This window comes from Anolis carolinensis, chromosome 6 (genome assembly GCF_035594765.1).
Source record: "Anolis carolinensis isolate JA03-04 chromosome 6, rAnoCar3.1.pri, whole genome shotgun sequence".
NCBI classification, from domain to species: domain Eukaryota; kingdom Metazoa; phylum Chordata; class Lepidosauria; order Squamata; family Dactyloidae; genus Anolis; species Anolis carolinensis.
Genome location: NC_085846.1, coordinates 118,066,760 through 118,083,487, shown reverse-complemented (window position 1 = coordinate 118,083,487; position 16,728 = coordinate 118,066,760). Strand labels below are relative to the sequence as shown.

Sequence of the window (16,728 nt, the reverse complement as noted above, 5' to 3'; positions counted from 1 at the left end):
AAACCTGGGATTTGTAGTTTGTTGTGGTCCTTGATCCTTAATTCATTCCCATTCCTGCAAGCTGATGCTCGGAGTGCCAAAGCATTTGAGTTTATAGCAATTTGGCTTCACTTCCATGCTATGGAGCCCTGGGATTTATAGTTCATTGGATCACTGGAAATTTGGGATTTGTAGTTTGTTGTGGTCCTTGATCCTTAATTCATTCCCATTCCTGCAAGCTGATGCTCGGAGTGCCAAAGCATTTGAGTTTATAGCAATTTGGCTTCACTTCCATGCTATGGAGCCCTGGGATTTATAGTTCATTGGATCACTGGAAATTTGGGATTTGTAGTTTGTTGTGGTCCTTGATCCTTAATTCATTCCCATTCCTGCAAGGTGATGCTCGGAGTGCCAAAGCATTTGGGTTTATAGCAATTTGGCTTCACTTCCATGCTATGGAGCCCTGGGATTTATAGTTCATTGGATCACTGGAAACCTGGGATTTGTAGTTTGTTGTGGTCCTTGATCCTTAATTCATTCCCATTCCTGCAAGCTGATGCTCGGAGTGCCAAAGCATTCGAATTTATAGCAATTTGGCTTCACTTCCATGCTATGGAGCCCTGGGATTTATAGTTCATTGGATCACTGGAAATTTGGGATTTGTAGTTTGTTGTGGTCCTTGATCCTTAATTCATTCCCATTCCTGCAAGGTGATGCTCGGAGTGCCAAAGCATTTGGGTTTATAGCAATTTGGCTTCACTTCCATGCTATGGAGCCCTGGGATTTATAGTTCATTGGATCACTGGAAACCTGGGATTTGTAGTTTGTTGTGGTCCTTGATCCTTAATTCATTCCCATTCCTGCAAGCTGATGCTCGGAGTGCCAAAGCATTCGGGTTTATAGCAATTTGGCTTCACTTCCATGCTATGGAGCCCTGGGATTTATAGTTCATTGGATCACTGGAAATCTGGGATTTGTAGTTTGTTGTGGTCCTTGATCCTTAATTCATTCCCATTCCTGCAAGCTGATGCTCGGAGTGCCAAAGCATTCGAATTTATAGCAATTTGGCTTCACTTCCATGCTATGGAGCCCTGGGATTTATAGTTCATTGGATCACTGGAAATCTGGGATTTGTAGTTTGTTGTGGTCCTTGATCCTTAATTCATTCCCATTCCTGCAAGCTGATGCTCGGGGTGCCAAAGCATTTGGGTTTATAGCAATTTGGCTTCACTTCCATGCTATGGAGCCCTGGGATTTATAGTTCATTGGATCACTGGAAACCTGGGATTTGTAGTTTGTTGTGGTCCTTGATCCTTAATTCATTCCCATTCCTGCAAGCTGATGCTCGGAGTGCCAAAGCATTCGAATTTATAGCAATTTGGCTTCACTTCCATGCTATGGAGCCCTGGGATTTATAGTTCATTGGATCACTGGGGTGAATGCCTTTTCGAACTACAAATCCCAAGTTAATATGCTATTAGAAGGCACGGTTTAGCGGTCGTCTTGGGGTGCTTCCGCAGTGTAGAATGAAAGCAGTTTGGCATCACTTCAACCACCATGGTTCAGTACTATGGAGCCCTGGGAGTTGTAGTTTGGTAAAGCACCTCGACCCCAAAATATCTCCTTCTGTCTTGCTTCCCTTTGCAGTCCCGCGTCCTCAAGCAGCAGCCGGGAGAGAGAAACTTCCACGCCTTCTACCAGGTGAGACAAAGTCCCATCATCCACGGTCTCCAGCCATTCTTTTCGAGACTCCATTGGAAGATAATTACGGATAATTCTCTTTTTTTCCCCCCCAGTTGCTTCTTGGGGCTCCAGAGGATTTACTGGACTCTCTCCATTTGAGCAACGATCCCACGTTATATAGGTTCACCCAAGAAGGTGCAAAACAGAATGTAAGTTGAACACACAAAGAGCCTTTTATTTGGCCAATCCTTAGAGCCATAGGTTTAGAAGGGACCCTAAAGGTCATCTAGCCCACTCCCGGTCTCCCCAGCAGGGAATACACAGTTAAAACCCTCCTGACAGATGGCCATACAGCCTCTGCTTAAAGACCCCAAGGAGAAAAAGGCTCCAACACACTCCAAATCCCAGAGCGTTCCCAGGGGTCATCTAGTCCAACCCCATTGTGCCATGCAAAGATTCCCAGGCTAAGCCTTCCTAAGAGATGGCCATCCAGCCTCTATTTAAAAGCCTATAGGGACTCCAACAGACTCACAAATATTGTATATACTCGAGTATAAGCCTAGTTTTTCAGCCCTTTTTTTTAGACTGAAAAAGCCCCCCTCGGCTTATACTCGGGTGAGGGTCCTGGTTGGCTTATATCTGGGTCAGCTTATATTCGAGAATATATGGTACATTTATTATTTTTCTCTATTATTATTGGTATTATTACATTTATTATTTTTCTCTATTATTGTTGCTACTATTACTTTTATTTTACTCTATTATTATTATTATTATTATTAATAATAATAATAATAATAATATATTTCTAATTTCACTCTGATCTTATTATTATTGTTATGACTGCATTTATTATTTTACTCTATTTATTATTACTTGTATTATTTTCCTGTATTTATCATTATTATTATTACATGTATTATTTTACTCATTATTAAATGGATACATAAGCACATTGACATTGAAGAAGATGAGAATAATGATTTGATTAGAGTTGGACAGTCTTATCTTAAAATTTGAGCTTTATGTAAATATTCAAAAACATTTAACCTAATGATGCCTCAATTCATATAATTTTATTGGTATCTATTTTTATTTCTGAAATTTACTACCCTTGGCTTATACTGGAGTCAATGTTTTCCCAGTTTTTTTGTGGTAAAATTAGGTGCCTCGGCTTATATTCGGGTCGGCTTATACTCGAGTATATACGGTAATGTAATTTTATTGGTATCTATTTTTATTTCTGAAATTTGCTACCCTCGGCTTATACTGGAGTCAATGTTTTCCCAGTTTTTTTTGTGGTAAAATTAGGCGCCTCAGCTTATATTCGGGTCGTCTTATACTCGAGTATATATGGTAATCTATGTGCCACTAAAGTTGGAAGGGACTCCCAAAGGTCATCTAGTCCAACCTCATTGTGCCATGCAAGGGTGTCCAACCTAAGCCTTCCTAACAGATGGCCATCCAGCCTCTATTTAAAAGTTTATAGGGACTCCAGCAGACCCACAGATATAATCTATAGACCAATAGAGTTGGAAGGGACCCCCAAAGGTCATCTAGTCCAACCCCATTGTGCCATTCAAGGGTGTCCAACCCAAGCCTTCCTATGATATGACCATCCAGCCTCTATTTAAGAACCTCTAGAGAGTGAGATGCCAACAGACTCACAGATATATTCTACACGGCACTAGAATTGGAAGGGACCTCAAAAGGTCATCTAGTCCAACCCCATTGTGCCATGAAGGGATACCTAACCCAAGTTTTTCTAAGACATGATCATCTAGCCTCGATTTAGAAGTCTATAAGGACTCCAACAGACTCACAGATACAATCTATAGACCAATAGAGTTGGAAGGGACCCCAAAGGTCATCTAGTCCAACCCCATTGTGCCATTCAAGGGTGTCCAACCCAAGCCTTCCTAAGATATGACCATCCAGCCTCGATTTAGAAGCCTATAAGGGCTCCAACAGACTCACAACCTCTGAGGATGCCTGCCATAGATGTGGGCGAAACGTCAGGAGAGAATACTTCTGGAACATGGCCACACAGCCCGAAAGACATACAACAACCCTGTGGTCCCTGCCATGAAAGCCTTTGACAACAGACTCACAGATATAATCTACAGACCACTAGAGTTGGAAGGGACCCCCAAAGGTCATCTAGTCCAATCCCGTCGTGCCATGCAGGGATGCCCAGCCCAAGCCTTCTTAAGAGATGGCCATCCTTTGACAACAGACTCACAGATATAATCTACAGACCACTAGAGTTGGAAGGGACCCCCAAAGGTCATCTAGTCCAACCCCGTCGTGCCATGCAGGGATGCCCAGCCCAAGCCTTCTTAAGAGATGGCCATCCTTTGACAACAGACTCACAGATATAATCTACAGACCACTAGAGTTGGAAGGGACCCCCAAAGGTCATCTAGTCCAACCCCGTCGTGCCATGCAGGGATGCCCAGCCCAAGCCTTCTTAAGAGATGGCCATCCTTTGACAACAGACTCACAGATATAATCTACAGACCACTAGAGTTGGAAGGGACCCCCAAAGGTCATCTAGTCCAATCCCGTCGTGCCATGCAGGGATGCCCAGCCCAAGCCTTCTTAAGAGATGGCCATCCTTTGACAACAGACTCACAGATATAATCTACAGACCACTAGAGTTGGAAGGGACCCCCAAAGGTCATCTAGTCCAATCCCGTCGTGCCATGCAGGGATGCCCAGCCCAAGCCTTCTTAAGAGATGGCCATCCTTTGACAACAGACTCACAGATATAATCTACAGACCACTAGAGTTGGAAGGGACCCCCAAAGGTCATCTAGTCCAACCCCGTCGTGCCATGCAGGGATGCCCAGCCCAAGCCTTCTTAAGAGATGGCCATCCTTTGACAACAGACTCACAGATATAATCTACACACCACTAGAGTTGGAAGGGACCCCCAAAGGTCATCTAGTCCAACCCCGTCGTGCCATGCAGGGATGCCCAGCCCAAGCCTTCTTAAGAGATGGCCATCCTTTGACAACAGACTCACAGATATAATCTACAGACCACTAGAGTTGGAAGGGACCCCCAAAGGTCATCTAGTCCAATCCCGTCGTGCCATGCAGGGATGCCCAGCCCAAGCCTTCTTAAGAGATGGCCATCCTTTGACAACAGACTCATAGATATAATCTACAGACCACTAGAGTTGGAAGGGACCCCCAAAGGTCATCTAGTCCAACCCCGTCGTGCCATGCAGGGATGCCCAGCCCAAGCCTTCTTAAGAGATGGCCATCCTTTGACAACAGACTCACAGATATAATCTACAGACCACTAGAGTTGGAAGGGACCCCCAAAGGTCATCTAGTCCAACCCCGTCGTGCCATGCAGGGATGCCCAGCCCAAGCCTTCTTAAGAGATGGCCATCCTTTGACAACAGACTCACAGATATAATCTACACACCACTAGAGTTGGAAGGGACCCCCAAAGGTCATCTAGTCCAACCCCGTCGTGCCATGAAAGGATGCCCAATGGCCACCCAGCCCTATAGAGACTCCAACAGACTCACAGATATAACCTAGAGACCTTTAGAGACCTCCAAAGGCCACCCAGCCCACCCCCATCCTACCAAGCAGGGAGACCCATCCTAGCAGATGGCCAAAGCAGTCTCTCTCTAGAGGAAGCAAACCCGTCTTTCTCTCTGGTCCCGTTGCCCTTCATTCTTCTTTTCCGCCCCTTCAGTCCTCGGGCAGCGACCAGGCCGACTTCCGTGCCGTGTCGGACGCCATGGCGGTCATTGGCTTCACTCCCGAAGAGACCGGCTCCGTCTACAAGATCCTCGCTGCCATCCTACTCTTGGTAAGCCCAGAGGAACCTTTGCAATGGCCTTCCTTTGGCTTGTTAGTTTAAGACTGACTTTAATATCAAATTTGATCATGCGCACACACACACATATTACATTGATAGATAGATATTGCCATTCTGTTTTGCAAGTCCCGGTTTGGGAAAACAGCCGGATATAAACATAAAGCAAGTGATGAGTTAGTCTGTTTGCCAGATTGAAAACTCAAGGAGGTTCCTTCACCTTTAAGGATTGTTTTCAATGTCAGTTTTAGCCATAGAGAATTATATCTAGATCTGTATATTTATATACACACATAGATACATACCATAGTACTATACACACAGATACATACAAATATATATGCATTTATACCGTACTACTATACACAGAGATACATACTATAGTACTACACACATACACACATATATGCCGTAGTACCATGCACATACATATATACATACATACAAAAATATATACAGTAGTACTATACACACAGATACATCTATACATATATACATTTATACCATAGTACTATATATATATATATATACACACACATATATATATACACCATAGTACTATACACACATACATATATGCCGTAGTATTATACACATACATACATACATACCATAGTACTATACACACAGATACATACAAATATATATGCATTTATACCGTACTACTATACACAGAGATACATACTATAGTACTACACACATACACACATATATGCCGTAGTACCATGCACATACATATATACATACATACAAAAATATATACAGTAGTACTATACACACAGATACATCTATACATATATACATTTATACCATAGTACTATATATATATATATATATATATATATATATATATATACACACACACATATATATACACCATAGTACTATACACACATACATATATGCCGTAGTATTATACACATACATACATACATCCCATAGTACTATACACACAGATACATACAAATATATATGCATTTATACCGTACTACTATACACAGAGATACATACTATAGTACTACACACATACACACATATATGCCGTAGTACCATGCACATACATATATACATACATACAAAAATATATACAGTAGTACTATACACACAGATACATCTATACATATATACATTTATACCATAGTACTATATATATATATATATACACACACATATATATACACCATAGTACTATACACACATACATATATGCCGTAGTATTATACACATACATACATACATCCCATAGTACTATACACACAGATACATACAAATATATATGCATTTATACCGTACTACTATACACAGAGATACATACTATAGTACTACACACATACACACATATATGCCGTAGTACCATGCACATACATATATACATACATACAAAAATATATACAGTAGTACTATACACACAGATACATCTATACATATATACATTTATACCATAGTACTATATATATATATATATACACACACATATATATATACACCATAGTACTATACACACATACATATATGCCGTAGTATTATACACATACATACATACATCCCATAGTACTATACACACAGATACATACAAATATATATGCATTTATACCGTACTACTATACACAGAGATACATACTATAGTACTACACACATACACACATATATGCCGTAGTACCATGCACATACATATATACATACATACAAAAATATATACAGTAGTACTATACACACAGATATAGATACATACATATATACCGTAGTATATACACACAGATACATCTATACATATATACATTTATACCATAGTACTATATATATATACAGTAGAGTCTCACTTATCCAACATAAACGGGCCGGCAGAATGTTGGATAAGCGAATATGTTGGATAATAAGGAGGCATTAAGGAAAAGCCTATTAAACATCAAATTAGGTTATGATTTTACAAATTAAGCACCAAAACATCATGTTTAACAACAAATTTGACAGAAAAAGTAGTTCAATATACAGTAATGCTATGTAGTAATTACTGTATTTACGAATTTAGCACCAAAATATCACGATATATTGAAAACATTGACTACAAAAATGCGTTGGATAATCCAGAACGTTGGATAAGCGAGTGTTGGATAAGTGAGACTCTACTGTATATATATACACACACACATATATATACACCATAGTATTATACACATATATGCCGTAGTATTATACACATACATACATACATACCATAGTACTATACACATAGATACATACATACATATATACATATAGATACATACATACATACATACATTTATACCATAGCAATATATATACACACACATATACATACACCATAGTACTATACACACACATATATATGTATACATACATACATATATACCATAGTAGTATGCTATACACACAGATGTATAAATACATATATACCATATATGTATATTATAATAATGAAAATTATATTGATATACAGTATATCAATATAATATTAATAATAATATGCAATATTACAATGTGTTAAAGTAGAGAGAAATACAATGTAATGATATAATATTATAGTATCTATCTATATAGATATACAGTATATCAATATTATATCAATAATAATATGCAATATTATAATGTGTTAAAGTAGAGAGGTATACAGTAGAGTCTCACTTATCTAACACTCACTTATCCAAGGTTCTGGATTATCCAACGCATTTTTGTAGTCAATGTTTTCAATGCATTGTGATATTTTGGTGCTAAATTGGTAAATACAGTAATTACTACATAGCATTACTGTGTATTGAACGACTTTTTCTGTCCAATTTGTTGTATAACATGATGTTTTGGTGCTTAATTTGTAAAATCATAACCTAATTTGATGTTTAATAGGCTTTTCCTTAATCCCTCCTTATTATCCAACATATTTGCTTATCCAACGTTCTGCCGGCATGTTTATGTTGGATAAATGAGACTCTACTGTATTTATGTATATATACACACACAGATACATACCGGTACATACATACATGTATGTATGTATATATATGTGTGTGTGTGTATATATATATTTATATATATATACAGCGTAGTACTATACACACACATATATGCATACATATATACCATAGTATTATATATACACACACATACATACATATGTATAATAATTCAACATCAACATTATAGTAATAATAATGATAATAACACAATCATACCTATTATTTATATTGATATAAATATTGTAATATCTTTCTCTATAGATGTACAATATATCAATAATAATAATCATCATCATCATCATAACACAAAGATAACTATTATTTATATTGATATAAATATTATATCTTTCTCTATAGATGTACAGTATATCAATATAATAATAATAATAATAATAATGATGATAATAACACAATAATACCTATCATTTATATTGATATAAATACTCTCTCTCTCTGTATATATATATATATATACAGTATATCAATATAATAGTAATGATAACGCAATAATAACTCTTTTGTATTGATATAAATATTATAATATATTTCTATATATATATATACAGTATATCAATATAATAATAAAGATAACACAATAATTATTATTTTTATTGATATAAATATTATAATATCTATCTATATAGATGTACAGTACATCAATATAATATCAATAATAATGTATAATATTACAATTTATTAAAGTAGAGAAATGTACAATGTAATGATAAAATATAAAATAAGAACTCTCTCCATGTCTTTAAGATAGAACCAATTAGGAAGTGACATCGATAATGGAGAAACAAATATTGTGTTTCATAATGTATCAACATAAATAATAATAATAAGAAGAAGAAGAAATCCAGCATATCTATCGTTTGCTGTGTCATAATAAAATAATAATACAGTAGAGTCTCACTTATCCAAGCTAAACAGTACATCAATATAATATCAATAATAATGTATAATATTACAATTTATTAAAGTAGAGAAATGTACAATGTAATGATAAAATATAAAATAAGAACTCTCTCCATGTCTTTAAGATAGAACCAATTAGGAAGTGACATTGATAACGCAGAAACAAATATTGTTTCATAATGTAACAACATAAATAATAATAATAATAATAATAATAATAATAATAATAATAATAATAATATGAAATCCAGCATATCTATCTTGTTTGCTGTGTCATAAAATAATAATAATAATAATAATAATAATAATAATAATAATAATAATAATAATAATAATTTGGGAAGTGTTCGACTTGTGATTTTGTGGTACGAAATCCAGCATATAGATCTCGTTTGCTGTGTCATACTCTGTCTTTGTGTCAATAATAATAATAATAATAATAATAATAATAAAAACAACAACAACATCCTCCTCATCCAGGGCAACGTCCACTTTGCCACCAACGGCGAGGAGATGGAGGTGGGCAATGCAGAGCTGGTGTCCTTCCTTGCGGATCTGACCTCCACGGACTTTGAGAGCCTCTCGAACTCGCTCCTCTACCGGACAGTGGCCGCAGGGGGCGGAGAGGTCATCCGGAAGGGCCACAGCATCAACGAGGCCAACTATGCCCGGGACGCTTGTGCCAAGGTGACCTTACAAACACCTGACCCTCCAGGGTGAACTACAAATCCCTTTGTTGCTGTTGTTAGTATTAGCATTGCACAGTGTCAGGGGATGATGGGGTGCAGAGTGGATTACAAAATTCATCATCCCGGTCTCACCTCCTTCTCCAGACTGTATTCCCATGCGGAGAATCAGCACTGGTCAAGAAATACTCCAGCAGGCGAAGTCCAACTGTTGATTAACTTTATTTACATGTCTATTTACAGTTTGCATTTCTCAGCTTCAGAGCATAGCATTCATAGTCCATCTTCAGAGAAAGCTCACGCCGAACACCCCAGATAAGATAAACAATACATTCCTCTGTCCAGAGGAAGTTCCGACCCCCAAAGGCCGGAAGTCATGCCTGATAGGTCATAGCAATCACAACAGACTGTCAGTCAAAACTAGCCTGCTGTTAACTATTTCATTACTGAAAAATACACACTCTTGCTCATCAGCAGTAAACACTTGATTTACATTTCATACAAAATACAACCGTACTCCAACAGACCAGGCATGGGCCAACTTGGGCCTTCCCTCCAGGTGTTTTGGACTACAACTCCCACCATTCCTAACAGCCTATCGGCTGTTAGGAATGGTGGGAGTTGTAGTCCAAAACACCTGGAGGGAAGGCCCAAGTTGGCCCATGCCTGGTGTAGGTGCAAGACCTTGTAAAACTACAACTCCCAAGCTGTGTCCCTCATCCCGTCCAGGCCATCTACGAGCGTCTGTTCTGCTGGATCGTGTCCCGGATCAACGCCGTGATCGAGGTGAAAGGCTACGACCCCCGGATCCACGGCAAGAACACGGTCATCGGCGTCCTGGACATCTACGGGTTTGAGATCTTTGACAAGAACAGGTAGGACATGTGGGAGAGGTTTTGCAGTCCAGCTGCCTTGGTCAGAGAAGGATGGAGGCCTTGTAGACTGGGATTCCAAGGAAGAAAGGAAGGAAGGAAGGAAGGAAGGAGAGAAGGGAGAAGAGAAGGATGGATGGATGGATGGAAGGGAAGAAGTGAGAAGGAAAGGAAGAAGAGAAGGAAGAAAAGAAGGTATAAGGAAGGAAGGAGAGAAAAGTAGAAAGAAGGAAAGGAGAGAAAGGAGAAGAAGGAAGGAAGGAAGGGAGAAGGAAAGGAAGAAGAGAAGGGAGAAAAGAAGGTATAAGGAAGGAAGGAAAGGAGGAAGGAGAGAAAAGTAGAAAGAAGGAAAGGAGAAGAAGGAAGGAAGTGAGAAGGAAAGGAAGAAGAGAAGGGAGAAAAGAAGGTATAAGGAAGGAAGGAAAGGAGGAAGGAGAGAAAAGTAGAAAGAAGGAAAGGAGAGCAAGGAGAAGAAGGAAGGAAGGAAGGAAGGAATGAAGGAAGGAAGGAAGGAAGGAAGGAAGGAAGGAAGGAAGAAGAGAAGGGAGAAAAGAAGGTATAAGGAAGGAAGGAAAGGAGGAAGGAGAGAAAAGTAGAAAGAAGGAAAGGAGAGAAAGGAGAAGAAGGAAGGAAGGAAGGAAGGGAGAAGGAAAGGAAGAAGAGAAAGGATAAAGAAGGAGGGAAGAAAAAATAAAGGAAGGAAGGAAGGAGAGAATGAAGGAATTGAGAAGGAAAGGAAGAAGAGAAGGGAGAAAAGAAGGTATAAGGAAGGAAGGAAGGAAAGGAGGAAGGAGAGAAAAGTAGAAAGAAGGAAAGGAGAGAAAGAAGAAGAAGAAAGGAAGGAAGGGAGAAGGAAAGGAAGAAGAGAAGGGAGAAAAGAAGGTATAAGGAAGGAAGGAAAGGAGGAAGGAGAGGAAAGTAGAAAGAAGGAAAGGAGAGAAAGGAGAAGAAGGAAGGGAGGAAGGGAGAAGGAAAGGAAGAAGAGAAAGGATAAAGAAGGAGGGAAGAAAAAATAAAGGAAGGAAGGAAGGAAGGAAGGAAGGAAGGAAGGAAGGAAGGAAGGAAGTGAGAAGGAAAGGAAGAAGAGAAGGGAGAAAAGAAGGTATAAGGAAGGAAGGAAAGGAGGAAGGAGAGAAAAGTAGAAAGAAGGAAAGGAGAGAAAGGAGAAGAAGGAAGGAAGGAAGGGAGAAGGAAAGGAAGAAGAGAAAGGATAAAGAAGGAGGGAAGAAAAAATAAAGGAAGGAAGGAAGGAAGGAAGGAAGGAAGGAAGGAAGTGAGAAGGAAAGGAAGAAGAGAAGGGAGAAAAGAAGGTATAAGGAAGGAAGGAAAGGAGGAAGGAGAGAAAAGTAGAAAGAAGGAAAGGAGAGAAAGGAGAAGAAGGAAGGAAGGAAGGGAGAAGGAAAGGAAGAAGAGAAAGGATAAAGAAGGAGGGAAGAAAAAATAAAGGAAGGAAGGAAGGAGAGAATGAAGGAAGTGAGAAGGAAAGGAAGAAGAGAAGGGAGAAAAGAAGGTATAAGGAAGGAAGGAAAGGAGGAAGGAGAGAAAAGTAGAAAGAAGGAAAGGAGAGAAAGGAGAAGAAGGAAGGAAGGAAGGAATGAAGGAGAGAATGAAGGAAGAAGAGAAGGAAAGGAAGAAGAGAAGGGAGAAAAGAAGGTATAAGGAAGGAAGGAAAGGAGGAAGGAGAGAAAAGTAGAAAGAAGGAAAGGAGAAGAAGGAAGGAAGGAAGGGAGAAGGAAAGGAAGAAGAGAAGGGAGAAAAGAAGGTATAAGGAAGGAAGGAAGGGAGAAGGAAAGGAAGAAGAGAAAGGATAAAGAAGGAGGGAAGAAAAAATAAAGGAAGGAAGGAATGAAGGAGAGAATGAAGGAAGTGAGAAGGAAAGGAAGAAGAGAAGGGAGAAAAGAAGGTATAAGGAAGGAAGGAAAGGAGGAAGGAGAGAAAAGTAGAAAGAAGGAAAGGAGAGAAAGGAGAAGAAGGAAGGAAGGAAGAGAAGGAAAAGAAGGAAAAAAGGAAGGAAGGAAAAAAGGAAGGAAGGAAAAAATGAAGGAAGGAAAGAAGTGAGAAGGAAAGGAAGAAGAGAAGGGAGAAAAGAAGGTATAAGGAAGGAAGGAAAGGAGGGAGAGAAAAGTAGAAAGAAGGAAAGGAGAGAAAGGAGAAGAAGGAAGGAAGGAGGGAAGAGATAAAGGGAGGGAGGAAAGCAGGAAGGAAGGGGAGAAGGAAGAAGAGAAGGTAGAAGGAAGGAGAGATGGGAGAAGAAAGGAGCGAAGGAAGAAAAGGAGGAAGGAAGGAAGGAAGGAGAGAAGGGATAAAAGAAGGTAGAAGGAAGGAAAGAAAGAAAGTATGAAGGAAGGAAGTAGAGAAAGTAGAAAAAAGGACAGGTAGAAGGAGGGGAAGAAGGAAGGAAGGAAGGAAGGAAGGAAGGAAGGAAGGAAGGAAGGAAGGAAGGAAGGAAGGAAGGAAGGAAGGAAGGAAGGAAGGAAGGAAGGAGAGAAGGGAGAAGTAAAAGAAAGAAGCACGGAGAGAAGGAAGGAAGAAGGAGAGAGGGAGAAAATTGTCAGAGTAATAGCAGCGCAGCAGCAGTTAAATGGAGTCAGTGGAATGGAGAACGAAGAGACATCAAAGACGATGGTAAAACTATATACAAAGTTTTATTGTACAAGACAAACAGACTTGCAGACAAACACAGGACTTGACTTCTCAGCAGACAGCAGAACAGAACTGATGCAATCAGTAATGCATATACACACACTTGTGTCTGGACACTCCCCAGTTCCAGCCACACATCAAGGTCATCACAGCTTCTCGGTAATTAACTTTTTACAGACTATACTACACTCTGGATGATGCAATACAAACCAAGACATTCTCTCTCTCTGTGTGTGTGTGTGTGTGTGTGTCTCTGTGTTGCAGTTTTGAGCAGTTCTGCATCAACTATTGCAACGAGAAGCTGCAGCAGCTCTTCATTGAGCTGATCCTGCAGCAGGAGCAGGAGGAGTACCAGCGGGAAGGCATCCAGTGGCAGCACGTGAGTACCGGGGCGGAGGGATCGGGGCCACGCACATCACACTGCAACTCCCAGCATCCTGGGACCATTTCCCTAAGACAGGCCTGGGCCAACGTTGGCCCTCCCTCCAGGTGTTTTGGACTTCAACTCCCACAATTCCTAATACCCCTCAACTATCCTAAATTGATCCTGTGCCTTCCCGTTTCCTCAAATGTCCCGGTTCCTGGACCTTCCTCCCGCTTTCCCCCTTCATCGTCATGTTCCTGCTTCAACTGTATGATAATAATAAGAATAATATATGTTAATAAGTTGCCAATACTATTCTAAATTGATCCTGTGCTTTCCCGTTTCCTCAAATGTCCCGGTTCCTGGACCTTCCTCCCGCTTTCCCCCTTCGTCGTCATGCTCCTCCTTCAACTGTAAATAATGATAATACAATAATAACAATAATATATGTTAATAACTTGCCAATACTATCCTAAATTGATCCTGTGCCTTCCCATTTGCTCCAATGTCCCGGTTCCTGGACCTTCCTCCCGCTTTCCCCCTTCATCGTCATGCTCTTGCTTCAACTGTATGATAATAATAATAATATATGTTAATAAGATGCCAATACTATCCTAAATTGATCCTGTGCCTTCCTGTTTCCTCAAATTTCTCGGTTCCTGGACCTTCCTCCCGCTTTCCCCCTTCATCGTCATGCTCTTGCTTCAACTGTATGATAATAATAACAATAATATATGTTAATAAGATACCAATACTATCCTGAATTGATCCTGTGCCTTCCCGTTTGCTCCAATGACCCGGTTCCTCGCCCTTCCTCCCGCTTTCCCCCTTCATCGTCATGCTCTTGCTTCAACTGTATGATAATAATAACAATAATATATGTTAATAAGATACCAATACTATCCTGAATTGATCCTGTGCCTTCCCGTTTGCTCCAATGACCCGGTTCCTCGCCCTTCCTCCCGCTTTCCCCCTTCATCGTCATGCTCTTGCTTCAACTGTATGATAATAATAACAATAATATATGTTAATAAGATACCAATACTATCCTGAATTGATCCTGTGCCTTCCCGTTTGCTCCAATGACCCGGTTCCTCGCCCTTCCTCCCGCTTTCCCCCTTCATCGTCATGCTCTTGCTTCAACTGTATGATAATAATAACAATAATATATGTTAATAAGTTGCCAATACTATCCTAAATTGATCCTGTGCCTTCCCGTTTCCTCAAATGTCCCGGTTCCTTGCCCTTCCTTCCGCTTTCGCCCTTCATCGTCATGCTCTTGCTTCAACTGTATGATAATAATAACAATAATATATGTTAATAAGTTGCCAATACTATCCTAAATTGATCCTGTGCCTTCCCGTTTCCTCAAATGTCCCGGTTCCTGGACCTTCCTCCCGCTTTCCCCCTTCGTCGTCATGCTCCTCCTTCAACTGTAAATAATGATAATACAATAATAACAATAATATATGTTAATAACTTGCCAATACTATCCTAAATTGATCCTGTGCCTTCCCGTTTGCTCCAATGACCCGGTTCCCCCCCTTCCTCCCGCTTTCCCCCTTCATCGTCATGCTCTTGCTTCAACTGTATGATGATAATAATAATAATAATAATATATCTTAATAAGTTGCCAATACTATCCTAAATTGATCCTGTTCCTTCCCGTTTCCTCAAATGTCCCGGTTCCTTGCCCTTCCTCCCGCTTTCCCCCTTCATCGTCATGCTCTTGCTTCAACTGTATGATAATAATAGCAATAATATATGTTAATAAGATGCCAATACTATCCTAAATTGATCCTGTTCCTTCCCGTTTCCTCAAATGTCCCGGTTCCTGGCCCTTCCTCCCGCTTTCCCCCTTCATCGTCATGCTCTTGCTTCAACTGTATGATAATAATAAGAATAATATATGTTAATAAGTTGCCAATACTATCCTAAATTGATCCTGTGCCTTCCCGTTTCCTCAAATGTCCCAGTTCCTTGCCCTTCCTCCCGCTTTCCCCCTTCATCGTCATGCTCTTGCTTCAACAGTATGATAATAATATAATAATAAGAATAATATATGTTAATAAGATACCAATACTATCCTGAATTGATCCTGTGCCTTCCCGTTTCCTCAAACGTCCCGGTTCCTGGCCCTTCCTCCCACTTTCCCCCTTCATCGTCATGCTCTTGCTTCAACTGTATGATGATAATAATAACAATAATATATGTTAATAAGTTGCCAATACTATCCTAAATTGATCCTGTGCCTTCCCGTTTCCTCAAATGTCCCGGTTCCTGGCCCTTCCTCCCGCTTTCCCCCTTCATCGTCATGCTCTTGCTTCAACTGTATGATAATAATAACAATAATATATGTTAATAAGTTGCCAATACTATCCTAAATTGATCCTGTGCCTTCCCGTTTCCTCAAATGTCCCGGTTCCTGGACCTTCTTCCCACTTTCCCCCTTCATCGTCATGCTCTTGCTTCAACTGTATGATAATAATAATAATATATGTTAATAAGATGCCAATACTATCCTAAATTGATCCTGTGCCTTCCCGTTTCCTCAAATGTCCCGGTTCCTGGCCCTTCCTCCCGCTTTCCCCCTTCATCGTCATGCTCTTGCTTCAACTGTATGATAATAATAACAATAATATATGTTAATAAGTTGCCAATACTATCCTAAATTGATCCTGTGCCTTCCCGTTTCCTCAAATGTCCCAGTTCCTTGCCCTTCCTCCCGCTTTCCCCCTTCGTCGTCATGCTCTTGCTTCAACAGTATGATA

The 16,728-nt window shown here is 39.8% G+C and overlaps 1 protein-coding gene across 5 annotated transcripts in view; it reads left to right on the top strand.

The window, feature by feature from the left end:
- myo1g (myosin IG) overlaps positions 1–16,728 on the top strand; it is a 94,773-nt gene that overhangs the window by 50,055 nt on the left and 27,990 nt on the right. For all 5 annotated transcript variants that reach the window (XM_062984415.1, XM_062984411.1, XM_062984412.1 and 2 more), the window contains 6 exons: positions 1,627–1,680; positions 1,776–1,871; positions 5,380–5,496; positions 9,873–10,079; positions 10,808–10,953; positions 13,858–13,972. In XM_062984415.1, coding sequence (XP_062840485.1) covers positions 1,627–1,680; positions 1,776–1,871; positions 5,380–5,496; positions 9,873–10,079; positions 10,808–10,953; positions 13,858–13,972 — 735 coding nt within the window. The remainder of the gene's footprint in view (positions 1–1,626; positions 1,681–1,775; positions 1,872–5,379; positions 5,497–9,872; positions 10,080–10,807; positions 10,954–13,857; positions 13,973–16,728) is intronic.